The 27,108-nt window shown below is 39.6% G+C and overlaps 1 protein-coding gene across 7 annotated transcripts in view; it reads left to right on the forward strand.

Annotated features, from left to right (window-relative positions):
- Positions 1-27,108, forward strand: part of AFF1 (ALF transcription elongation factor 1) — a 178,905-nt gene that overhangs the window by 145,808 nt on the left and 5,989 nt on the right. For all 7 annotated transcript variants that reach the window (XM_063108745.1, XM_063108748.1, XM_063108749.1 and 4 more), the window contains 12 exons: positions 1,614-1,668; positions 1,793-1,830; positions 3,912-4,068; positions 8,734-9,681; positions 17,859-17,959; positions 18,926-19,166; positions 19,846-19,937; positions 20,096-20,156; positions 23,194-23,330; positions 23,905-23,970; positions 24,363-24,500; positions 26,347-26,567. In XM_063108745.1, coding sequence (XP_062964815.1) covers positions 1,614-1,668; positions 1,793-1,830; positions 3,912-4,068; positions 8,734-9,681; positions 17,859-17,959; positions 18,926-19,166; positions 19,846-19,937; positions 20,096-20,156; positions 23,194-23,330; positions 23,905-23,970; positions 24,363-24,500; positions 26,347-26,567 — 2,255 coding nt within the window. The remainder of the gene's footprint in view (positions 1-1,613; positions 1,669-1,792; positions 1,831-3,911; positions 4,069-8,733; positions 9,682-17,858; positions 17,960-18,925; positions 19,167-19,845; positions 19,938-20,095; positions 20,157-23,193; positions 23,331-23,904; positions 23,971-24,362; positions 24,501-26,346; positions 26,568-27,108) is intronic.

Consider the following 27,108-nt stretch of genomic DNA (forward strand, 5'->3'; position numbering starts at 1 on the left):
CATTGCTGGTGGTTAATATTGAGTACACTTCATCAGATTTTTTTTCTGGTTGTATTATACCTTACATTTGTTCCAAATATATCTTATTTTTTGCTTATGTGTTCCCCAGCCTAGTCACAATTTAGCAGTTAAGTGACTTTTTTGGTACAACATTATGATTGCTAACTTCCAAGTCCTATGACTATAGGCTGTATTTTCTAGCCTTGCTAAAATATGCATTTAGCTTCTGTTAGATAAATATTGAGCAAGACCTACATTTACAAATAGCTAACAGTTGTAATTTTATTTAGAAACTTATCACAAGATATTTTTAATACATTTATTGGTGAAAGTAGTTCCTTAGCAGAATTACCACGTTGCATGTAGGCAGTCATTTATGAAAGAGCCAAGTTTGGTCATTTATTTTTATTAGAAAATACAGTGATTTTTACCATGGTTTCCCAAAATAACCATGCCTGCTTACTTCAGTGGTAGATGGTGGTTTGGCAATAGAAATTGTTGGTTAGATTATTGAAGAAGTACTTATAGAAATACTGAAGGATTTTTAACTTCTAATATCATTTGCTTTTTGGAACATCAGGTAGTATGATTTCCCATGCCCGTGCGCGCCTGCACTGCCGCCCCCTCCAGCCCCCCCAGTTTTACTTTTAACATTTCCCCAAATAGTCACGGTCATAGCAGGAAGGAGCAATTACTGATTCTCCTTTGGTATTTGAGTCTCTCCATGGAAGAAGATTAAGGGTGGGGGAGGTGTTAAAATTTGAGAAAATATGTACAGATTATAAAATGTTTGCTTTTAATGTTTAGGTTAGTCGTAAGCCAGAATGCCTAGAGGTAATTCTGAGGAAGTGAACTTTTCTCCCACCAGAACAATAGCAGTAAGTTTAGACATACTCACTAGACAATAGTATCATTTATATTCACTACTCTTCCCATTGATTAGTGTTTAAGCAGAAAAAGAAGTAATTTTTTGCATGTAAAAAACAGAGCTCAGTCTTCACAATGTCCTTTGGACAAAAATGTGAGATAACTGCCTGCACTGTTGTGGTGACAGTTGCTTTGGAAGCTTCATATATCTTACTAGGTATTTATTCTTATATAGCACTTTTTATGTGCCTGGCACTGTTCTAAGTGCTTTACAAGTATTCATTCATTCAGTATTAACTCATTTAGTGGTTAATCATTTTCTACTTCAGTTAGAGACTATGGAAGAAAATAATTTGTATTGTGTACATTTGTTTCTTTTCTTCTTTCTCCCTTTCTTTTCTTTTTTGGTTAATTTGTTTTGTTTGCGTGAACCCTGTCCTCACTGACTAGGGTTTGGGGACTTTAGTCTCAGGGCTGGCAACAAATCCCTGTCCCTGGGGTATTTCTGCTTGAATGTTCAGAACGTGTGAAAGCTTGAGTTTTGAGATGATAGGGGGCTTGAACTGAACTGGTTTCTGTGTTATAATTGTAAAATGTACATTTCCAGGAAAATAAAGCATTTGATGAATAAAGGAAACATCTATCCTGCCCCTCTTTTGTGTCATGAGACATATTTTCTGTTTATATGCTAAAGAATTATTAGAAACTATTTCAACTTCTGCATTGTCTGTCCCTGCCCATTCCAGCATGCTCGAAGATGATCTTCAGCTCAGTGACAGTGAAGACAGTGAAAGTGAACAAGTAAGTTTGATACACCCCATACTACCAGGAATCCTTAAAACCCATCTAATATATCTGAGCTGCTTATCCTAACCTGTTTTTTGTTCTTTTCCTGGTCTTTCTTCCCCTTACTGTGAATGCCTAGACCCCAGAGAAGCCTCCTTCCTCATCTGCACCTCCAAGGTACCGTGTGTGGGTTTCTCCACATCTGTACAGAATGTTTATGTTTTTGTACCAAGTGGGAAAATTTAGTACTTTCATAGTTTCTTCATGGGGAAGGAAATGAAGGATCACAATTAAAGGAAAGTACCTGTTTAATATTTTAGAAACTTAAATCAAGCCGTAGGGAGGTTGTTAACTCTATAATAAAGTGAGAGAGTCCCCTCACACAGCTGCATCATCAGTTTGGATTTTAAATTTTTTGAGAATTTACAAGTAAGCTGAGGGGCTGGCGGGTTAGCTCAGCTGGTTAGCTCAGCTGGTTAGAGTGCAGTGTTGTTAACACAAAGGTCAAGGGTTCGGATCCCTGTACTGGCCAGCCACCAAAAAAGAAAAAGCTTAAAATATGGCTTATCATCAGTACTGTGTAACCAGTATTTGAAAAGTTAGACTGAAGAGCCTAATGTTTTTATGGAGGTGACAGATTTGCCATGTTTTCAAAAATTACAAAGCTGAATTATTTGTAGAACTTGTTTTCCACTGTGCCTGCTTTCTTAGTTATATGAATTTTCAAATTGTTTCAACTGCTTTTTAAAATGACCTGCAGTACATTTGAGTGTGATGGAAAACTGTACTGTTTTTAATTTCTAAAACAAGCCAGCCATATTTTAGAAAATGTGGTGCTTTGATATTTGGAAATGGAAACTGTTTGAACTATTTTTATAATATTTTCCTCTTAATTTAATGATTTAATATGCGAAATACCTGCCTTTTGTGGACATAGAGTTAAATTATTTTAATCCCTTGAGATGTTTGCATCTGTTCAGAGGCAAGATCAGCAATAAACAATTGATTATCATACAGATGATGTTATAGTTAATGTGGCAGAAGCCCATGTAATTATGTGAAGTTTTACAGATTCATAAGGGTTTGCTTGTATATGTCCCATTTTGCTCAGTAATTTCTGGTGGGTTATGAGGATCATAAAATATGACCAAGTAGCCTAACTTAAAAATGGAGGAAAAGAAAAAGAAAAAAACAAGGTGGGGATAAAGTAGAGGTAGGAGTAACATTGAAAGTGTATCCCATTCTGATGTTGTGGTCTAAGTTCTTCAGCTGCCAGTGTGAAAAGGATCATAAATTTGAGACAGCATTTTATATGAAGCAATTATGTGGTGGTATAGTGTGCTGTGTTAAAATTACTTCAACTAGTGATTTTATCATTATTTAATAATCTAATATGATAATGTGTTTATTAAAAATTAATTTTGAAAATATTTTAGGTAGATTAAAGATTAATGATTGCTTTAGCTAATACTATCTAGGGCAAGGTTTTAAGATACTATATGCTTTGAAATTATTTGTGTATCTAGCTGTGTGATCCGTGTGATTTCTCACTGACCTAGAGTTGCTGCTGTATTCTGGAAACTTGGAGTAATATTTGGGGGTGGTCCCTAAGCCACTCATAAAGAATAGCCCATTTTATCGTTTTGCCTGAGAGGCATGAATGGATTGCCTTTGAGCTCACCTTCCCAAGGAACACCGTTTATATTCAGCAGTCTTTAGTACCATGCAGTTAGTTCTCTTATAGAGAACACAGGGAGATTTTAAACTTATTGTCTTTTCTTTTATAAATTAGTTTTTTTCAGTTGCATATAGCAGGAGTCAGCAAACTTAAAGGGCCAGATAATAAATGTTTTGGGTTCTGTGGGCTACATACATCTCTGTTGCAATTCTTCAACTCTGCTGTTTGTTGTTGTATAAAAGCAAAATATATATAAAAGAGTAGGTGTGTTCTCATTAAACTTTATTTAGAAAAACAAGCAACCAGTCCAGGCCATGGTTTACCAACTCTTAATATAAAGGACCCAGCATCTTACTTAAATTTGGTATAGCTTGAAATGTTCTTCAGGAGTCAAATTCCACAGGCTTCTCTTAAATACCACTGTGGGCCTCTTTCTCAACTGGATGATATGATAGTTCAGTAGTATTAGGTAATACTGAAGCCCTTCCTTTCAAGTAGCAGAAAAATGGGCAGAGGATAAAGAGAGACGAAATCTACCTTGTGTGGTGTCTTCTAATTTTATCTTTTGGTTGCTTTGCAGTGCTCCACAGTCGCTTCCAGAACCAGTGACATCAGCACGTTCCAGTAGTGCAGAGTCAGAGAGCACCAGTGACTCAGACAGCTCCTCAGACTCGGAGAGTGAGAGCAGTTCAAGTGACAGCGAAGAGAATGAGCCCCTAGATGCCCCGGCTCCTGAGGTACCGTGTCCCCCTCGAAAAAGCTGTTTAAGATGGCAGCATTCTGTCTTTTGGGGGCTAAAGGCTGTGCTGTGGGCCAGGACTGATAAAACCGAGCAGTTCTGTCCCATAGGCAGTGCTTTCCTGCCCCTATGCTGTGTAGAGCCATCTGGTTCTGTTTGCATATTTCTTGCCAAATATTTGGCAGTGGAGATTTGGGGGAGATGTCTTCTCTCCCCTGTTTAAAATGATACGTTCTTCTCTGTTGTTGCTAGTGTTGTTTGGAAGAGCAACTCGTAGGGATGTTTGCACACCATTTACTTTCCCTGTTTTTTTGAAAAAGAAAACTTGTTTTTAGTAGGCTGCTGTTTTAATATTAATGAGAATTCTTTTCGAAATTTCAGGAATGCATGAATTAAGGGAAGCAAAAGGAGATCGCCTGATTTAGCAAAGGGCAGGAACATGAACTAGAAATAAGTCATCAGGAGTTCTATTTTTGAATCACTAAAAGCCATGCATTGAATTGAAGGCAAAGTGATTTTGCCAGGGTTCTGTTTCTTGCTCTCTTCTGCCTCATGTAAAACAGGGATTACTGTTTGCTTGTCTCTTACCCTCAGGAGCTATTGTAAAGATGACCAAACAGATAAGACCAAAAATCTCAAGCACTAAATTTATCTAGAGGACTTATGCTATTTACTGGACTGTTGAGCATAAGAAATTGTTCATAACAACTAACAGGCTGCTAAATCCTCTCAAAACGTGGGTAGCAATGTAAAAATCATGCCGCGGAAGGATAGTAGTGAAAAGGAAAGGCATTCTTATTTTATTTTTGGTGAATGAGACCATCCTATATAGAGAAAATTATTCTGTGTATTTAAGATGGGAATGTCAAAAATGAGATTTTCTGATTAAGAAGGCATTAAACTTTTCTGTATTTGTCTTTGCTGTTTAGAAAGAAAGGCACTAGAGTATTAACCGAATAGATTTGAAGATCATGCAGTGAGACTTAAGGGCCTTGTCTGAGGGTAAGAGAGGCTGAGAAAATAACTGGGTATCATTTTTTGTCAGATGTGAATCTATGTCTGGCACGGAATAAGCTGTGTATTTTTTTGGAGTGAATTAACATGGATCAGCACTAACTGCACTTGAAGTGCCTTTCAGATTTTAGAAACTACTGTGTTTCTGGGGCTTCTCGTTTCCTTGTATGATACTAATTGCTATCGAAACAATTTTCTATGCCTTAGGGAAAAGAATGCTGAATATGCTATGCAGACAAATTGTGTTATGTTCATTGATAATGTTTATGAGATCTTTGCTTTAGATTTCACCTTATGCAATAAGAAAAATTTGCATGCTTGTTGGATTGTTGATAAAAGAAAGATAATTCAATTTAATAAAATTCAAATAAAATGGAAACGGTAGAGATTTGGCTGAATAATTGAAACTAGAAAAAATCTTAATCTGATGTTTGTAGTAATGAGACACAATTATATCTTATTATTCCAGAAGTGTTATTGGAATAGATTGAGATATTGTGGATATAAAATAAATACTACATCCTGACGTATTTTTAAAAATTACTTTACTAAAAATATTGAGCTGCAAAGCCAGGCTTGTGGACCCTTGTATATTATGTACTATAGCTAATCTTCCCAGGCAAAGTTTATCTTTAAATTTTTAAAACTTCAATTTTCCCTGAGGTATTAAACTACTTTTCTTTCTTTTTAAAATTAATACCTGCATTATTGTAAATGTCCTATATTAGTTGAAAGTAACACGAATTCCATAATTGGCTGTAGATAGTAGTTTTAACTTTTTCACCAACTTCTATTTTTAATACTAAGAGATTTGTATTTTATGGCACCATTTTAATTTATTTCATTTGATGAAGTAGTCCCAGTGATCTTCTGAGATCTGGAACGTTATATCCCTGCCAGTGGGCTTGTGCTGAACTTGGGAACCAGCCACTATGGATCCATTTCAGAGTCTGCCTTATAATGTGAATCAAAATGTAAATCTCAGCTTTTCAAAATATGTGGGACACGTTTGCCTTTTTGCTGCTTAAGTAATGTTCAGAAAACAAGAATCTGCTGAGTTTTCTAATCTAATCATTGTCCAGTCCTTTGATGGTAAACTCTCTTGTGTTGATTACTTACTGGGCTCTTGGAGTTTTTTCATAAATCGATGTTAACTGGCCCCTCCCCAATCCTACGAGATTGGTAGCTTTCTATTTGCCTATAAAGAAGCTGCAGCACTAAAATTCAAACCCTTAGCCATTCAACTCTGAAACTTGTTTTTTTCCTACTGCACCTATTTTTTTTCCTATCTGCTATACCTACATTTATTGTAAATCTGTTAGTTGAGAGTAACAGGAATTCCATAGTCAGCTATAGATACTAGTTTTAACCTTCTCACCCTTCTCTTTATTTCTTCTGTCTTTAGTGCTTTTTCTCTTTAAAAAGAAAAAAGGGTTGCACTCATATCTCCTGCAACTATGGAGTTTTGCTTTTACAAAAAAAAAAAGTAGGTTTATGTTGTGCGCAGCTCAAAACTTAACTAAAAACCATAATTCATTCTAACGTAACACTTGGCTTTTGCCAATTGAAGAGCTTAGGAGAGAGAAAGCCACATTAAAACAGTAAAAAATAATCATATACTTTTTTCCCACTTTCAATTTGCAGTATTTGGGTTGCACCAGCCCTAAGAGGACAGAAGGGGATGAGAAAGGCAGAGGGAGAAATGAATGTTCAAACCTCGATCCCATTCAGCACTCATCCATTTAAAATTCATTTTTAAGTCTATTTTTAATCAGTCTTTTATGCAAACATAAAGACTTCTTTTTATTTTTCTCAACACCCAAATAATATCCTACCTTATTTGATTTACAACTTTATATTGGGTACACAAGAGGGACTGCCCTGACTACCCTTTCCCCTTGTCTGGGCACACCAACTCAGTTTTACCCTGAAATTGGGCCATAGGCCTCCCTTCTGGACATTTTTAGGACCACAGAAGAAGTAAATGTTTTATTTCTGTAACCAGGACATTCCTTCAGGGACTACTAAATGTATCTCAATACTGCCCTGTTTTGGGGTGGGGGGAGCAGATGTTATTTATACCAGGAATGACTTCCCTTTTTGTTCCACACACACAGACATGAGGAGCACAACAGAGATTGGGGTGCAGTTGTAAATGCAGCTGGCGGGTGAGATGTATCCATACCTTTCCTGGGGAAGGGTGTGCCGGGTCTTTCCTGACTCAGTTGGCAAGCGATGTATCTTACTGCCTTGTCCGATCAGTTGCCACTAGTGTTGCCACACCCTTAAGTCTTTTGCAGGAAATCATGTTTGACAAGTGGGTATTGTGTGCTAATCTTCTCTCTACCCTTAACAATCATTCTGTCCTGTTAGAATATTGAATACAGATGTAGATTACATATGACAAAATGCCTGGCTCCTAATAGTGGTTTCCTTCTTCCTTCCTTCCTTTCCCTGAAATTCAAATGAGAGCATGGGTATAGAGTTGATATAACTGGAGGAAGCTATAAAGGAGATACTAGGGTGCTTCAAAAAGTTTGTTGAAAAATAGAATTAAAAGATAATAAAACTCTTTCCATGAACTTTTAAAGTACCCTAGTGTGTTATCATAAACAACAGTGTGTGGGAAGCAGGAAAAAAGGAATTATGCCACCATCTTCCTGTCCAAAGTATGGTCCTACCTGGTTTCTTAAAGTTCCTCTTAGTTCTATTCTGTTAGAATTATACTAAGCCCAAACTACCTGATCATTTTATTACCTAACCCTTCCTGATCAAGCCTTTATGTCATATTCACATATTCTGCATTATTAGGTTTGCATGTTTTTATAGAGTTGAATTATTTGGTATATTCCACTTGGGAAAAACTACCAGCAGTCTTCCTCCTTAAATTCTTCACCTACTGGAGTGGTGTCCTTGTCCGTATCTAATCAGTTAAGTCCCATGTGGAATATCTTTCAATTAACTTTCTGGTGCATTGTGTGTATGAGTCATTCATACAAACCACTTGTCAGAATGGATCACATCAGGAAAACATGTAACAAGCCAGTGATGTGCTGCCCTTTAAAAAAACAAAAACACAAAGACAGTTAAGATAATAGTAGAAGTCAGGAACTTGTATTTATTTGCCAGATCAGTTGTACAGGTGATCAGTGTAATCTCATTGCTCTTATCTGTGTGGTCTGGAGCTTCCCTTTCGAAACACAGGTGCTATTTCAGACCAGGCTGCCTGTAATGAGAAACTTAACATTTGACTTTTAAAGAATCCACGTGGGACTAATACTTAGCTAATGTGATTCATTTCCCCCTTTTGTTATCTATTACACTAGTTTACAAAGCAAAATGTCAGTTCTGTTTAAATTATACTGTAATTACCATTAAAACGCTTGTTACAAAGGTTTCTCAGCAGTCCTCCATGACCTATTAGTATCTACTATAACAGAACTCCCAAATCACACAAAAAAGTGAACGTTGTTTGAAGAGTTAATTGTTATTTGACTTCTAATTTGAAGAGGGTAAATAGAACCTGAATTCTTAAGTTTGGAATGATTCTCTCTTCCTGGGACAATCCCGTATAATTGGGTAACTAACACAAAAGAATAATTTATCATCATTGGCCAGCTAACGCTTTTCTCTATTTCCTTATTTTTAGCCCGAGCCTCCAACGACCAACAAATGGCAGCTGGACAACTGGCTGACCAAAGTCAGCCAGCCAGCCGTGCCACCTGAGGGCCTTGGGAGTGCAGAGCCCGCACGCCGGCGCCCAGATAGCAAGGGTGCCAGCGACAGCAGCACCACCTTGAGTCAGGAGCATTCTGAACCCAAAGATCCTCCCCCCAGAAACTCCAGCAAAGCCCCCCGTGGTCCTTCTGAAGGCTCCCAACTTGGGAAGAGAAGCTGTCAGAAGTCTCCTGCACAACAGGAGCCCCCGCAGAGGCAAACCGTTGGAGCCAAACAACCCAAAAAACCTGTCAAGGCCTCTGCCCAGGCAGATTCGCGGGCCAGCTTGCAGGTGGACAGTGAGCCAGGGCCGCTTCCCCACAGCTCCAAAGCTCAGGCTTCCAAAGACAAGCCCAAGGTGAAGACGAAAGGAAGGCCCCGAGCTGGAGGAAGCAGAGATCCCAAGCCAGCCGCGCCCACACCTAGTGAGAAGAAGCAGCACAAGAGCAACCCCCCGGAGCCCCCCAAGGCGCTCTCGGGCCCAAACCCCGCGAAGGACAATGTGGAGGACAAGAGCCCTGAGCACTTTGCTCTTGTCCCCCTGACCCAGAGCCAGGGCCCAGCCCGCAGTGGCAGTGGCGGCAGCAGCATCAGGACTAGTGGCTGCCGACAAGCCGTGGTTGTCCAGGAGGACAGCCGCAAAAACAAACTCCCATTGCCTTTGAGAGACTCCAAGTTGCTCTCGCCGCTCAGGGATACTCCTCCTCCCCAAAGCTTGATGGTGAAGATCACCCTAGACCTCCTTTGTCGGGTACCCCAGCCCCCTGGCAAGGGCAGCCGCCAGAAGAAGCCAGAGGATAAGCAGCTGCCCACCGGGAAGAAGCTTGATTCTGAGAAGAGAAGCTCAGACAACTCCAGCAAGTTGGCCAAAAAGAGAAAGGTGAGCGAAAGGAGACTGACCTCCCACTTCCCTGGGGAACGCCCTTGCTGTCGGCTTAGGGGTGCCTTCAGTTGGCCCTTGATTGAAACCCAATTCTGAGCTGTGTTAGAAGAGGCTGGAAACCTTTGCTTTCATTAGATGTAGGCTTTGCTCCTTCTGCCACTTTGTCTGGACTTTGAGGCTTCCCTTTCTACAGACAGGTATTAACAAATGTCAGGTGCCTTCATCAGTCTTGCTAGGAAGAAAAAAGGTGAGGCAGTCATTGAAAAGGATAGCTTCTTGTAGCATAATGTAGTGTTTGAGGGTACATTTCTATTCTGATAACATTGGTATTTACCACCTGGCCCATTAGGTTTTGCTGTAGAAATTACGATCTTACATGAATTGATTGAAAGTTAAGTAGTGTTCTAAATTACTAAAAGAACTGCTCTATACACATTTTACTCTTGTAGTATGATCTTGTAAATGTGAATATTACATTCATGTTTTAACTCATGACCATTTAACACATCATTAGAGCTATTAAACATATGGTTAGGATAGTTTGTCAAGTAATACAGGCTAGTATGGTATATTGCGAAGTACTGAACCTCTGTCATTTTATTACAGTTTTTGGAAGTTTCATTTAAGGAATGGACAGAGTAAAAAAAAAAAAATCCCTGCATTATTTAAGACCCTCTGTTACTTGGACATACCACTATTTTGGGCAGTCTCCTTCCTTCCTTTATTCCTAATCATTGAGCTCTTGATCTATTTTTTTAAGACAATGAAAATGTCTAAAAAATGACATTTGTCTTTTTTAGACATTTGTCTTTCAATGTCTTCTTAATGACAATGAAAGATGAGTGAGTTTTACCCCAGTTGCATTCCCAAGCCCAAGATCGGGACAAAGGCACAAGATGGCCAACTTCTTTTGCTGAATGGGAATAAAAATTTGAACACTCTTATAAGTACATGAAAAACTTCTTACTCAGCTATGGAAGCTGAGCTGAGAATAACAAAGGAAAAAAAAAAAAAACAGCATGAAGCCTACTATCATGTCTGAGATTCAGCTGATTAATCCACTAGGTTAAAAATATAACACGACTTTATGAAATAGTGAAGGGCCACTGTTTTCTCCAGAACCTTGTTGCATGAGACATGAGGGTATGTACTGCCACCACTTCTGCTGCAGAAAGGTTGAGTGGGATGGGGTAAAGTGCTAATTAGTGCTGCTGTTTCAACTAGAACAGGGCATATTTTATAGTGTCAGAAAACTTTCAAAAACTTTTTAAATGGGATGGGCGTGTCTTTGTTAAAGGTACAAAACTTTATGGAGGAAAGTGTGATGGACCTGGTTAGGAAAAGGGGCTTGCATCTAATGTACCTGAGAAAACTTCAAGAATACCCTCATTTACCCCCTTGTCCTGGGAAATCTTCTATCACCTGTACCTCCTAGCTGCCATGGTCTCAGATAGTCTCCAGTGCTAACCTGCATTAGTTGGAGTGGGGAGAAGTATTTGGTTTTCAAAGGCTTACTTACTAGTTGGAAATGTTAGAAATTGGAGCATCCCCCAGAGAGTTTGCAGCACAGTCCCTACCTCAGTGCAAATCTACAAGTGTTGCTTGCAGCTCTATAAAGGGAAACCTCTAGCTCTCCCTGTTGACTATAGGAACTGTGCCCTCTGAGAGATATTCCCACGTTTTGGCAGAGCCCTCCTCTAAGGTAGCTCGTTTATCTTCCTGTTTAGAGCATGGAGAAATAATGATCCCCTCATCTCAATCGAGTGTGTGATTTCTTCAAAGCTCTGGCAAGTAGCTGAGAGATCTTGCCCAGGGAACAGTCTGCCTCTCTGTGGTACTGACAGGATCAGGCTCTAACCCGTTGGTTCCACACCCTGGCTACACATTAGTCATCTGGGGAGCCTTTAATACTGATGGCAGGGTGCTTCCCCACACCCCATTGGCATTTTAAAAATTCCTTAGGTCATCCCAGTACCTAGCATGGCTGGGAACCACTGGAGCAGAGCGTTACAACAGGGCCCGAGATGGTGCAAAGCTAGCTCTTTGGACTGAAAAATTCCTCAGGTGTGCTGTGTTCAGACATTACAGATCTAGGCAACCCAGCTTTCCTTGCCTGAAGTATGTCATTAGCTAGAAAAACATTACTTAGAAGCTTTCAGATAAATAAATACAAAAACCAGTCAGCTGCATGCTTATTTCACAATCACAGAATCTTGTGTCTTTTAGGTTTTTTTTTTTTTTTTTTACTTTCTGCTAGATTCCAGGTGGGAAATACTGCACATACTCATCTCAGATCCTTCTCTGTGATGAAACTCTCAGATGTGGCGCCTACAGAAAGGCACCTATATTTTTTCACTGCTTTAAAGGAGTGGGTAAGGAACAATTCATGAAGAAAAGTGGAGAAAGTTATGAGGGTAAATAGGCATGACTCACACAGTGCTCCTTACGTAAACTACCACATTTCAGCTATCTGATTACAGTTTAGAATTTAAAGTACTAACTTATATTTTCTTTCATATAATTCTTAAACCAAGCTTATGTTTTCCAGATTTGGAAGAAAAATGGAAGTTGAGAATCACAATATAATCTACAGTTAGGCCAGTGCAGTTGGGAGCATTCTAAAAATCCACGTGTGAGCCCAGGCACTTCTGTAGATAACATCTCACTCAATTCAATCATCTTCTAGGTCACCTTTTGCATAAATGGACAGTCTGTCTTAATAGTCATTTAGACAGATAACTGGACAAGTCTTTTCTTTTTTTCTAAACATTTGCTTTACTGACCGAGAAACTACAGTTTTGGGGAAACAAATTTCAGCACTGTCATTTATATGTGTTTTGAGGAGTTAGGAAGGGAAGTTATGGTATGTGGTAGGAAAACATGCGTTTTTATTGCTTGGGATGGTTGGTTTAGTCTCTCTCTTCCATCCAAGAACTGACTGTTTTTTCTTGGGTTATTTCTCCAGATCGACATCCCTAGTTATTATCTTTCAAAATCAAGGTTTGAAAATTCTCCCTTATAATTTACTAAAGCCACTTACATGTAACTTCTTCATGCCTTTTAGTTACCCGGAGAAGAGCACCACAACCACATGCACATGGTAGCTAAGGCTGTTTTAAGTCATTCTAATGCCTGTGTGTGTTCCATCACTGTATTAGTCCATTTCTGTTGCTTATAACAAAATACCTAGAACTGGGTAATTTATAAGAAAGCAGAATGTATTGCTTACAAGTTTCAGAGTCTGGGAAGTCCAAAGTCCAGGGAACACATCTGGTGGTGACAGTGACCCAGGGGTCTCACAGGGCAGAAAATGGCAGAGCAGAGAGAGACTAACCTCTCATGTGCTCTTCTTTTAAAGCCCTCAGAACTACGCCCCTGACCACCATTATTAATCCATTCAGTAGTTCATGGTCCTACAGTCTAATCACCTCTTCAGGGCCTTACCTTTCAATTACCATAATAGGATTTCCTACCCTCAGCAGTTACAGTGGGCATTAAGCTTCTAATATATGAACTTTGGGGACACAATTCAATTTATCCACAGCACTCACCAAAGAGAAAAAAAGTGGATTAATTTTCCTTTTTCTGTAGTACTTATCCCAGTAAACATAAGCCCCTGCCACTGTTCTTGGTGCAAATGAGGACTTAGTGTCCCCTGTGTCTCTTTCTTACTGAACCTCCTTCAGAGACAAATCACAGGAAAGTACCTGAATTTCCCAAAAGGTTGCTCCTCCAGTTTTATGCTCCGTGTGCTACCAAGCTCCTTTGGGAGAAGATGATAGCATCTTAGGGTTTAAGTGCTGAAAGAACCCTAGCAGTCACTTGTTAAGCTGCTGCTTTTCATAGGTGAGATCCAGAAAGGTGCTAATATCATTGGGCTGCATAGTAAAAGTGGGTCCAGAGCTCAGGTGTGCTGCCTTCTCCCCATCCAGTGATCTTTCTTCTTTTTCACACGTTTCCATGTGCAAGTGTCTGTTGGGGGAATTCTTGAGTGAGGCACAGGGTCAGAGTTCAAGATCATCCCTGGATCAGTTCCTGTTGTCCCCACCACGGCCGCTTCAGTATCCGCACACACCTCTCCACTTTGCTTTCCCTTTCAGAGGCTCCTGTCTCCCCCATCATAGCCAAGCAGCTTCCTGGTAGACTGTATCTTTCCACCTATTAGAAACTCTATCACCCACAATAAGTGGTAGTTCTGGAAAAAGCCACCTTCATTTCCCCCTGCCACCTACAAGTACTTACATGGTGAGCCGGATGCTGGGGCAGGTACCAGGCTGCCTGGAGGCATTCTCTTACAGAAAACCACCTGGCCTCACATAGTCCCATCTCTTCCTTTTATGGTCTTCCTTCTTGCCCTTCTGCTCTACTCTGTAGGTGGAGCAGCATTTGGCAGATAATTCAAGCTGCCTGACCCAACAGGTTAAGAAAAAGCAAACAAGTCAGTCAGGAGCAGATTGGCAGCTAGCAGCCTCCTTTTGTGGTAGGTGCAGGTACCACCAAGACAAACTTATCCTTATAGAAAAAGAATTTCTGAAACCCAGACCTCTGACCAGATTCCCTGAAATGGCAGTGATCTGGGCATAAACCACAAGGCAAAGGAACCTCTTTTTCCTCCTGAAGAGCAAGTGTATCATGATCATCTGATTTCCAAATGGTTTTTTGACCCCCCAAAATCTAAACGTCATGCCTCCTGTTTTTCGGCAGATCCTGTTCTTGGAATTCAAGCCTGCGTTTTGTGTCACCCAATGTTGCATGGCTCCCACTTTGACTCTTTCCTAAATCTGTCCACTTATAGTTGTAGTGCAGTCCTGCTTCCAGGGGCCTCAGCTGTGTCCCTCAGCTGCTAAGCTTAATTTCTGTGCCAGCTGACAAATACTTACTGAGTGCCTACTCTGGGGGAGCCTCTGTTCCAGACAGAAGATGACAAAGTTCCAAGTGCATAGTGTACAAAAAATATTAATCTCAAGCCTGCCGGCTTGATCTCAATAGTTAAGCAGAATCAAAAGAAGGGGATTTTTTTCTTTATTTAGTTTATGGCTTCCTTTCTTCTATCTTGTAGAATGTTATCTACTACTAAGGTGCTAAATATCAATATAAAATATTATTCCAGTAAGTGCCAACACAGGTGTTAAATGGTAGCGTTGAAGTTAGTGTTTGATGATTTCTTGTTTGTTGCCTGTTTTCTCAAGTCACCAATTGGCACAAGCCAGTGTTATAACCAGTTTGTGAGGTTTGACTCACTGTGAATCTTATTTCCATGTGTGGTCTATAAGGTCTGCCACTTTGGTTTATAGTTATAACTAGCACGTCCTCCGCAATGTGAAAATATAAAAAGACTAACTCATTCTACCTTTGGACTTTGCTGTTTGTTTTAAGAAGTAACCTTGTGGATGGTTTATGCTTAGTTTTGCCATGGGGACCTCTGTGTGTCATTGACTGTCTGGAAATATCTTCCATTTTAAAAAGTATATTTTACTAATAACTACCACACGTGAAAGTTAATATCCAGCAGGATATTTTAGCAAATTTTGACCTTTCCGAAAGATAAATCTCCCAACCTCCTGCAATCCTTGCTGGGCCAGCTATACAGCCTTTAATCTAAAATTCAAGAAAATTCACCAGGCCATTTGGCGACAGGGTACACTGGGCACGGTTTGGAGCCTGATTGACAAGGGTTACCTTGCCTGCAGTAGGGTTCTATTTTAACCCCATCGTTTCCAATTAATTCTTTTTCTCTCCACCACCATTGACTGTCTCTCAAGTGTTACCACTATGAATCATTGAACAGAGGTTTGCAGGCTGTGCAAAGCCTTGTTACAGTGCCCCAGCAGGCTTCTCCTGGCATGTGCCAGTGCCTTTCACTTCCGAATGGTGCTCCAGGATTCTGCTTCTGGCCCGTGCTCACAGAAGCAGCCATGTAGCATTTCCTGTTGCATTTCAGCTGCGGGCTTAGGACATGCTGACATACCTCACATATCATCTCCTTGTTAGGTCCCTCAAGTTACATTTTCTCTAGTCCTCTGCAATAAATGATTACATTTCTGAATGACTTATCTAACCTGTGTATTTATAATTCCTTGTTTGCATTGACTGACTGGGAATTTAGAACCCAATTTGCAGATCACGTTTAGTTAAGTGTGTAAACCAAGACTCTGTCCAGTAGACAGCCACATACACACATAATTTCAGATTTTCTAGTTGCCACATCGAGAGATAGACGGTAAAAGAAAACTAGTGAAAGTAATTATAATTGTATTTAATCCAATACATCTAAAATATTATCACTTCAACATTTAATCACTATAGAAAATTATTACATTTTTTTTTGCACTGTTTTTGAAGTCACTTTTTACTTCAGACTAGCCATGTTCAAGTTCAAGTGCTCGCTAGACACCTGGGGGGAGTGTGTGGGATGGTGAGAACTGGTAGCTACCAGAGGGTTCCAGCCTTCCCTGGGCTTTAATTTCTCTCCTCCACCCATATTTTTTCTTAATGTTCTTCTGCATACACCACCAGGTTAAAAACAAGTATCTTTGTAAGCCACCCTAAATAAATCCATTTTGAAACAAGGCACTACATAAATTAATAAGCGTTTTTCCAAAGGAGCCTATGAAGGGTTGGATGGAAGTGCACGTTCAGGCACACTTGTTTGCAGGAGGCCGGAAGAGAAGGGAGGGAATGACTTTTTTCTGTTTACCATACTTTTGAGCAGGGCCAAGCTACTTACCGGTGTCTGGGCAGACCTTGAGCCTGCACATCTTAATCTTTTCATTTTTCTTGGAGAAATTCAGAGGAGGAAAAAGACAGTGGTGAAAACTGGGGCCTCACAGAATCACACCTTAATTTGAAGGGTTTGTTTGTTTTTGATTTTTACAGCTTAAGAGAGGATTTCAGGTGTGTTAGGGATTGTCCTACATTGACAGGTAGTGTCGCAGATTTCTAACTCGGTGACTGACAGCGTTTTGTTCTGAGTGCTTATGAGAATTAATGGAAGGACTCCCACCCACCACGAACTGCCACTTGCTCGAGAGCGTGCGGGCGCCCCTTCCTGAACCCAGAGCAGTGGGAAGGGGGCCGCAGAGCAGTTAACTTCCTGTGAAGCTGGCGTGCGTGCTGACGAGTGAGGCACAGGAACCTGGAAATGACTGTTGCCACGAAGAACTCCTTGACTTACTGTACTTAGGATTATATTATATTTACTGATTGATTATATTTATTTAGTACTTTAGTTGGCATAAATGGATGCTTTTGAGGTACTAAGTTCCTGTATTATAGATTCCCTTCCTTTCTTTACTCCCACTAAAACCATATTTATACCCCTTCATTTTTTATCAATTTTTTTGAAAAATATAAACACATGTACACACACACACACACACACACACACACACACACACACACACACAGAGAGAGAGAGAGAAAGACAATATTGAGGAGGGGGGAGAAAGAAAATTGAACCAATGGAGGGAGAAAAAAGAATCGCAGGGCAACTATTTTTATTGTAGTCTTTTCTGTAAGATATACAGAGGATTTTGTAGCCTTTTTTTCAACAATATACTTATTTTTTGTTAAAGGAAAATAAGCTTTAAGTAGTCCACTCTGAATTTTATACAAACAATAAATTAGTGGGTGAAAGCGGATGGTTCTTTTGAAAGAAGTGGGGGAGGGGGAAACTACTCATCAAATCATCTGTCCATTACTTGATGTGAATATGTACATTTTATTCTTTCTGTTTAGAAAAACAGTGATGTGTTAAAGTCTTATTCTTGTTGTGAGTTGTTACTTCAGAAATCCTGCCTTTCCTGGGCATGAGAAATAGTCTTTCTTCATGCAAAAATCAGTCACTGCAAATCACATCAAATCTAACCTGTCAGGGCTGGCTGGTTTGCTCAGTGCGTAGAGTATGGTGCTGATAATACCAAGGTCAAGGGATCCCTGTACTGGCCAGCTGCTAAAAGCAAAAAAACCAATGAAATATGTTTACAAATTATTTTTAAAATTCTAAACTGTCCCTTGCCTGTGCCCCATCACTTTAAGTACTAACAAGGTTGTTATATGTGCATAGACATCTCCAAAAGTCAAATTACTTTTGCTTTTTGTTTATTGTCTTATCTATTTTGTCCATACAATTATGTTTGTAACAATTTGATTTGCTTGTTATACTACAATAATAGGGTGAAGCAGAAAGAGAATATGATCATAAGAAAATCAGAGTGGAGAAAGAAATCAAATCACAGTCCTCTTCATCTTCCCACAGAGAATCTTCTAAAACAAAGTGAGTATAGAGAGATGAGGAGCAGCTTAGAGAGGTGGTGAAGTCTTTTTGAGTCTTACACGGCAAAAAAGTTCTTCTGCAGTAGAATCAGTGGATTAATAAACTCATTCTGGCTCATTTTGATAGTGTTTGTTTCGTGTTGCTTTCATCCATGAGGACCTTTTAGGAATTAAGAATTCATTTGGCAGCAAATTTAGATCCATCAGAAGCATTTTCACTGTGGAAAATTTCCTAAACATCTGGAATTATTTTTTTCTAAAGGGAAATAAGAAAAGTACTGTTATTATTTCTACTTTGCAGAATTGGAAACGGAGACACAAGGAAATAAAATGATTTGCCCAAAGTCAAACAAAATTCTTACGGGGTGGTGGAGCCAGCGTATGGACTCCAGGAGCCTGGGTTCAGTGCTCCTTCTTTGAGACATGAGTGAGCATGTGTAGGGCAACTCAGTGTCTCTTGCTGGGGAGAGGGATGGCAGGTGAGAGGTGGTAGAGCCAGTAAGGTGTGAATATAAAAAGTAACTATTATTTACTCTCTGATTTATTCAAGAAATTGTTCAAGTCACCAAATGACCTGGCAAAAATAAGTGCATACTGTCACCACGTGGGAGCCAACAGGAATGAGAGAGAGAGAGAGTCAGATGTAGCGTGTGCCAGCTGGGCTTGCCTATGTGTCTGGCAAAGGTACAGGTTGGAGAGGTAGGGACAGCAAGGGAAAGACAGGACCACTGGCAGACGTTGCAGGCTTAGTGAAAAATTATATGACTTCATTTATTCCTAATGGCTAGGGCTAGATTTCTCAAAGACATCAAAAAGTCCCTGAAATTTAGCCTTTCTACAACACGATGTCATGCTCTGTGATATTGCCATCGTTCACGCCAGTGCCATTTGTCTTTTATAACGAAACAACCACACTGTGTGGTTTGTGTTCTGCCTCAACTTAGTTTTGTATGATGTTTCGCTCCAGGACACCCAGGCCCTCCTCAGAACCCTCAAAGAAGGAAATGCTTCCCCCGCCACCCGTGTCCTCCTCCTCCTCCCAGAAGCCAGCCAAGCCTGCACACAAGAGGTCAAAGCGGGAAGCAGAGACCTGTGGCCAGGACCCTCCCAAAAGTGCCAGTAATATCAAGAACAACCACAAAGACTCTTCCGTTCCCAAGCACAGAAAAGTAGAGGGGAAAGGCTCTGGAAGCTCTACAGAACACAAAGTAAGTTTGGGGAGGGTGACAGTAATTGCGTACAGTGGAATGTGTTGGTGTACCTTTAAGTTTCCAAATAAGGTAAGTCCTTAATGATGGCACTTTAGAGCTATTTATCACTTTTAATAAAACAGTGATGACTTGTTTGTGTTTACAGTTTTATTTTTTTGGAGGGAGAATAAGTAGTTGATAGTACATGAAAATTTATGTGTCAATTTATTTTTTAAAGTGGTTCAGAGGTGAAAAATGAGTATAGATTTTTGTACTAATTTTCTATCAGGTGTTTTGCAGTGAGAAATGGTTACCCTGGTTAGTTCTTGGTTTGAATGTTTGATCTTATACTTTCATTGTTGATTATAGTGGGAAAAAATTATCTACTTTCTCAAGTAAAATTCCTCTTTTTGTTAATCTGGTACATGTGCATTGACTAAGGGAAAATGTTGTGTTTGGCTTTGTGGGTTGTCTGCTATGTTAGACATTGTTGTCTGTTCTTTTTGAGTCCGAATACAATCAGAATCTCCAGCTTCAGCTGCATACTGTATCTGGGAAAGTGCTTGACCAAGCTAAATGGTGCAGTGTTTAATTTATTCTTTTCTGAACCACTATTTTGTGTTAATTACAAGGGGTAGTACTTTTAGGACAGTGATCTTAAATGTTAGAGTGTAATCTGTATTTTTTTTTTTTAAAGGGGTCTTCTGGAGATATTGCAAATCTTTTTCCAGTGCCTTCTTTGCCAAATGGTAACTCTAAATCAGGGAAGCCTCAAGTGAAGTTTGACAGGTAAGACTTTGGATGCTTTCTTCTTCTGTCTTCCACGATTTCCTCTTTTCCTCTTCTCCTCCCCTCCCCCCTTTACTCTCTTAGTCTTCTTATCTTGCCCCACTCTTGTAATTTTAGGTTCATGTGACCCACCCCGGGTTTTTCCTCTTATTTTTCAGACAACAAGCAGATCTTCACATGAAGGAGGCCCAAAAGTTGAAGCACAAAGCAGAATTAATGGTCAGTTTTGGCTCTTTCTCCCTTTGGTTTAATGTTTTCTGATAAAAAGATTTTTTTCTTGCAGCCTGCATTCTGCTATATTCTGTGTCACTAAACGTATGCATCTGGGGGACATCAGCAGGAGTGGGGAGCAGCAAGAGGGTGGAAAGTGAGGCCTGCCCCTGGCTGCAACATAAGCAGAATAATCAGGATCTTAATGACTGAGGGGTAAAGCGTTCTTAGGGGAGTTTTCTTTAGCTCCATTGATTCAGTCTGATCATGGGCAAATGTATAAAGTACCTAGTCACAAGTTTTATATCCAAATGAGTGAAAGTTGATCTACCTGGTGGTGGCTGTGAAAAATGAGTCCTGCTATTGAAAGTCAATTCATGTTCACCCTGGAACATTTCACAAGGTGAGGAAGCTTGTTTACACTCCAGAGTTATCTTAAAGCCTTTGAGATACTGACCTGAACAGTAGTTGACCAAGGCCAAGAAATTTTAAGATGAAGGTAGTGATTGTACTGTTGGTAAATATGCTTTAAAAAGAACTCTTTAGCTGGTGGCCTTTGGACTTTCTGCAAGGTGGTGGTTTTGTTGTTAATTATATACATAATTAAATACGCTTTTACATCTCTGCTGCAATATAAAATGAGATAATGTTTGCCCTTTGTCATTTTAAATGTTTAAGACTCTGGGCCTTTTATTTATTTAATGTATTCCCTAAACCTAAATGCCTGCAGATGCACAAACCTCCCTGGAAAGCCATATGTTGAACTTTGTACCAGAGGAGAACAGCATGGCTTGCCTTTATTGTCCCATACGCAGACCTAACCACATATTCCAGAGGCCCACAGGGACCTGAATCAGACCAATCCAGGGTGGCTGTTGAGACCTTGGTCTAGTACTCCAACCCTGGCCCGCGACCTTACATCTGTTCCCAGGCAGGCTAGGGAGGGTTGCACTGAGGCCCTTTTATGAGATCCCCATTTCTCAGGCAAAGTGCTTATTGCTTCTATACCCTGCTGGGTGCTATAAAGGAGTCAAAGATAAGCCCCTCAATCCCTGTCCCTAAAGCTACCCTGTTGTATGAGAACGAGCTGGGTCAGATGAAGAACCCAAGACTGCACCAAGCAGTGGTGCTCTTTCAACCTCTTCTTTCCAGCTTCCAAAGATTGTTGCTAGAACTGTATGCATCTTTTGAGTTTTGGAAGAGAGTCAATATTTACCACTGTCAGCCAGTTATCTAAAACTTGTCTTGACATTGGATGCATTGAGCACTAGATTCCCTTATTATTCAAACAAGTAAGATTACGACTTCAGGGAACTTTGTTTTGTTTTTAATCTGTACATATGAATATCTTCTTTCTTCCTACCTAAGATGACCATGTGTCCCAGTGTGCTAGGAGTCCTAGCTTATGCCTATTGTATACCATTTTAATAAATAATTATATCCCATTTCACTGTCAAAATATGCCAGTTTGGACAACAGTCCACATGGCCACCCTCTCCATAATAGTCTCCCTTAGTTGCGTGATGTCTCAAAGATGTGCATTTGGCATTCCGAATAGTTAAAAAAGCGTACAACTGAGTATAGAGCGATATGTTTCTTCTATATATTATACTTGTGGTGAGAAGGGCAGTTAGAACTCTACTACTTTAACACTATTTCAGAAGATAGATGGAGAGTTATCACAGGAATATTGTCATTATTAGCTTTACAAAATACTTAAGGAAGAGGATATTATCAAATTGCTAGACTATACTATAGTTTCTTTTGTTTCTGCCCTAAGGCCATTATTAATTGTGGAAATTCGATGAAAGATGGTTTTGAATAAACGAATTTGGAGAATTTGATTCCCATCAGTGAAGCAAACCAAACATGGCCCTGTACTGCTGATTTATTGGGGCATGCTAATTTGATTTTTATTGTTTCTGTCACTAATCTTCTTAGTCTGGGTTCTCTAGAAAAAAAGTTTTTTAAATTTTTTAAAATTAAAAATTTTAGGAGTAATATGATTGAGCATTCTGAAATCATATGTGTTTATATGCATATGTGTGTAGCAACCCAATTTGTTCTGCTACTAATGAAACACAAGAACAGTATGCACTGAGGTAATTATATTGTAAGCTCACTGAAGGGAAGACTTGTTTCTGCTTCTGTCCCATGCAGTGTTGTAGCAGCATGCCTATAGAAATTAACAGCCCAAACCATCTCTTTGCTGATATGTCACCATCTCCTTATATTCCATTTTCATTGTTACGATTTTCATTTTTTCTTTTTGAACATATCAAAAAGAAGCTACAAACAAACGCAGGTGCTGTGGTAATCAGTTGCTCTCAAGGTGTGTGGTACATAAGCACGTGTAGAGAAAAAGTGAGTTGCTTATCCCAGTTTCATTAGTTGACTTGCCTGTATGCCACTTTGTGAGAAGGGTATTAAGTGAGAAAATGTGTATTCACGTTTAGGGTGACCACCAATATCTGGTTTCGTTCACATTTTTACAGTCCCTTTAAGGGACTCTGGAATTTTGTCCCTGTTGGCCCAGGATTTAGCCTTGTATACTACCTAGACACCAAAGGAGATTAAGTAATCTATTGGGCTCTAAAATGCATAAAAGATTGTTAGATATTATATCTAAGATGCTCATAATAAATGTTTTCTACTTGTGATAAGATAAAACTTCCACACATAAAAAGAAATTTGTGTCCGTGTTATTCTAGATGTGTAGAATAATCTAGTTCGCAAGAAAGTTACGTCATGAGTAATTGCCCCTAATAACAAGATGACTGTGTACTTACTGCCTTAGTTTGAAAATGTACTTTTACAAGGTTTTGAGAGACTAGTCTTCATACAGGATTTTTTTTCCTAACCCTAAAGAAGTTTTTCAGTGGCTCAGAGCTGACAGGCTTTGGTTAACATTTTTCATTCCTTCGTTCTCACACTGCTCTCCAGCCATGATTAGACTAGGACAGTGGAGGAAAGTAACAGTAAAGAATGTGGGTGAGAAACTTAAGTCTGTCTTAGGCCTAACAATGACCATGTTCTTCTCCTACAGACAAACAAGGTTGGGAAAGCTTTTAAGTACTTGGAAGCCGTCTTGTCCTTTATTGAGTATGGAATTGCCATGGAGTCTGAAAGCCCGGCATCGAAGTCAGCTTATTCGGTGTTCTCAGATACTGTAGACCTCATTGAGTAAGTGCCAAATCATCTTTCTCTCCTCTTAAATGCTTTTCTTTCCTTACCTTTATTTCTTAAATCCATTTGAACCTTAGTGTGAAGACAGCTTGGTAAAGGGGAGCTTTAAAAGAGTGACTGGTCCAAGAACTTCTTTTTTGTTCTAAACAAAGATTGTTCTAGATGAAGTGCTAGCACAGAATAACTGGGTCCAACTATATCATTTTGCCAAGTGCACTGAGAAATGCCAAACCATCAGGGAAAGGTTGGTTTTTCCAGTTTAGCTTTCTTATCAGTTGCCCTCTGATCTCGGTTTAAGCCTCCTCTTTACTTGAGTTTCAACAGGGAACTTAGTAAGGTCACTGCTCTACTTGATTTCAAGAGGTAGACAAGCCACAGAAGAGATGCCTCCTTGCCTGGTTTTCCAAATGGCCTGGATTGTTGCTCTAAAGCCTCGTTTTATTCCTGTGTTGCTCTGTCTTCACATCTTCAGGAAAAATCAATGTAGAAATGAGACAAACATAATAAGATGTATCGTGGGATATTCTGCCTGCCTTTGTTTAACCTGATGTACTTTTACATTTTCCTGTAGATTGATAATGTCATTAAAATCCTTCTCAGATGCCACGACACAAGAGAAAATATTTGCTGCTTTATGGTGTGTACTTTTTCCTTTGTCTAAATAGTATTTATTTTCGCATCCTTTGATGGTACAGAACGATTTTGAAGTTTGTTTTCTTAGCGTAAAAATTATAGAAGGCAAGGGGTTAATCCCTCTGATAGTTAATTATTATGAAAATAGCATTTACTGACATTTTAGGGATGACTTGGCAAGTTCTTTGAACTTGTGATTTAAATTGTATATTTGTGTTTTTCCACCAGTATTTACTTTTAGTAATAGTATGAACAGCGTAGTAAGATTCTTGAGATATCCTTCCTCACATAGGTGAGGAAAATCCAGTGTGTTAATTAGGCTATTTTTCTGTAGTAGTGATAGTCATGTATACAAAGTAATAAATATTTAACTTTCACTTCTGTTTTTGTTCATAGCATGCGCTGCCAGTCCATTTTGAACATGGCGATGTTTCGTTGTAAAAAAGACGTAGCAATAAAGTATTCTCGTACTCTTAACGAACACTTCAAGAGTTATCTCAAAGTTGCCCAGGTACCTTCTCCATGCATTGCAAGGTAATTATAATTTAAATAATTTCCAAAATTGAGTTACTTCTTTATTTCCTCTTGCTTTTGCAACTATTCGTATATATACGTAGCTTTTTTTGGCTTTTAAAAAATAGTATGCTTCATCTGTGTGCCAATTTGCTCCTTAAATCATTAGCATATTTCTGTCTTTTTGAGAACTAGTTATAAATCAAGGCTTTTGCTGATTGGACAGCATAAAAAGGTAATTGCAAAGGAGCTGAAATTTTAGAGCTTCGATGATCTTTAGATATGCGTAAGAACACAAAACAACTAGCAGAGCCAACAGAACCAGAGTCAAAGTCCTTTCTCCTCCTTTATGGCATGTCTTCTTGGTGTTTTAGTAAGCAAGAACTTTCCAGAACCTTATACCCACTATCTTCTCTGGGATCCACTCTGGTGACAGTAAGAATGAAAACAATTATTTCTACCAAAATTCTTTTTAACTTTATGAACTTAAATTGTTCACCTGTGCTGTAAGATGTTGAAAAACAGAATCCTTGTGCAAGTGGTTTTAAGATAAAGATGGGATTTTCTTCCCTGTTGTCCTTACCCCGTATTTTTTCTTTAAATTTGGTCTCACTCCTTGTGAAGTTCTTAGTTTTGATAGGTTTTGCTATTTTAAGACTATCACTTAAATGACTGTCCCATTTCCAGCACGTTCAAAAGAAGAGACCTCCCATATGGCCTCTCTTTAAAAAAAATTTCTGATTAAGAAGTAACTTCTTACCTCTGAGAATTTTCATGACTCCCACCTCCGAGATACTATTCTAAGGTTGTCAGTCACATTGTTTTAGATAACTCCTTCAACCGTTTATCCAGCCAGTATAGATTGAGCACCTTCTTCACACTATACCTTGTACGTACTGGGGATGCAGCAGGAAACAAAACAGCCCAGAGTCACTGTCCTCCTGGGGCCTCCACTTCAACCCTTGTGCATGTTCTTCCTGCTGGGTGCACTTAGGACCATGCAGACCACAGGACAGGTGTGACATCGTGAGGCTGCTGCTGCTGTCCATCTCTCCATTTTATATCCATTTACTTCTTGTGTCGAAATGATTTCACTTGTTTTATTTGACCCACATTGAAGCACATGTTAACTTGCATGTCCAGATATTCCGCCAAGAGCAGTGTAAAGATAAGCTTTTGAGTCTCCTGATGCATCCTTCCCTGCCTAGTCTCCTCCTAGGTTATCCTACATTAGTAGTAAATTCACTGATTCAGAAGCCTACTCTTAGTTCCTACTGTGCTAAGTGCTAGTAATGTAAAGATTAGTAAGACATGGTTTCTGCCTTATGGTGCTGTGACCTAGGAAAAGGAATAGACAAGATGAATGCAAGAAAAAAAGAAGTTCAGTGGTGGCAGAAAGGAAGCCACAAGGTACCCACATATGAAAAAGTGCCAGGTGCAGAGTAGGTGCTTGGTTAGTGTTTGCTGAGTGGATGAAAGAGTCAAATATATGTGAAGTACTTCAGAAAGTTTGTGGAAAAATAGAATTAAAAACTAATACAAATCTTTCCATGAACCTTTTAACGTACCCTCGTGTATATGGGAAGTTTTATCTTACTAGGATGAATTGTTGAAATTGGGCAGAGGAAAACGGAGGGATTCCAGGAAGCAGAAGTAAACTCTGCAGATGGGATGGGAAAGCATATTTGGAATACAGATTAATCCATCATGGTGTCTTTGACCTTGTAGGAGTGACTTTAGCAGTGACTATCACCTTGTCAGGTACACACTGAAACTTTATGACTTGGACTGCAGTTCCAGAGACAGGAAATCTGTGGTCTGGGGGTGTAGGTGATTAACTGGTTCTGTCTTCTCTTCCACATTCCAGAAGCACAGGCACACCATCCCCTCTTTCCCCAATGCCTTCTCCTGCTGGCTCTGTAGGGTCCCAGTCAAGTGCTGGCAGTGTGGGGAGTGGGATGACTGCCACCATCAGCACCCCAGTCACCATCCAGAATATGACATCTTCTTATGTCACCATCACATCCCATGTCCTTACTGCCTTTGATCTTTGGGAACAGGCTGAGATCCTTACAAGGAAGAATAAAGGTAAATGGCTCTGTTGTGCCAATTATTGGGGTATATGGATTGGAAGGGAATAATGTCGTTGGTTTGTATTCTGTGTTCAGTTTCTTAAAAGGAAACATGTACCTTTTTACTCTTCTTAAATTTTCCCCATTTTGCCTCAATCTAATTATAATTCTTCCTTGAGTTCTGTGACATGGAGCTGGATTTCTGTGGCTAGATCTTGGCAAAAGCAAATTAGAGAGCGCTCTAGCACCTTGTCCCTTCAGAAGTTCTGGTGTCATTATTTCAGCCTGAACCGAAATGCTAGCAAAAGGGTGAGGCAAATGAAGGAAAGTCACTGGCTGTTCCTAGGCTTAACACATTTGAGATATGAAGTAGCATATCCCAAACACTGAGTTTATTGTTTGTTCCCCAGTATATGTTAAGATGGTTAGCTACAGTACCAGAGGTGTGGCCTAGTAAACATTCTTGAGACTTGCTTGGAGAAGAAGGCCTTTGGAGAAATCCAAGGTTCAGGAAAGGCAGAGTATCCTGTTAGGACAATGGTGTCAGTGCCGGTGAG

The sequence above is a fragment of the Cynocephalus volans genome, chromosome 9, assembly GCF_027409185.1.
Source record: "Cynocephalus volans isolate mCynVol1 chromosome 9, mCynVol1.pri, whole genome shotgun sequence".
Taxonomy (NCBI): Eukaryota; Metazoa; Chordata; class Mammalia; order Dermoptera; family Cynocephalidae; genus Cynocephalus; species Cynocephalus volans.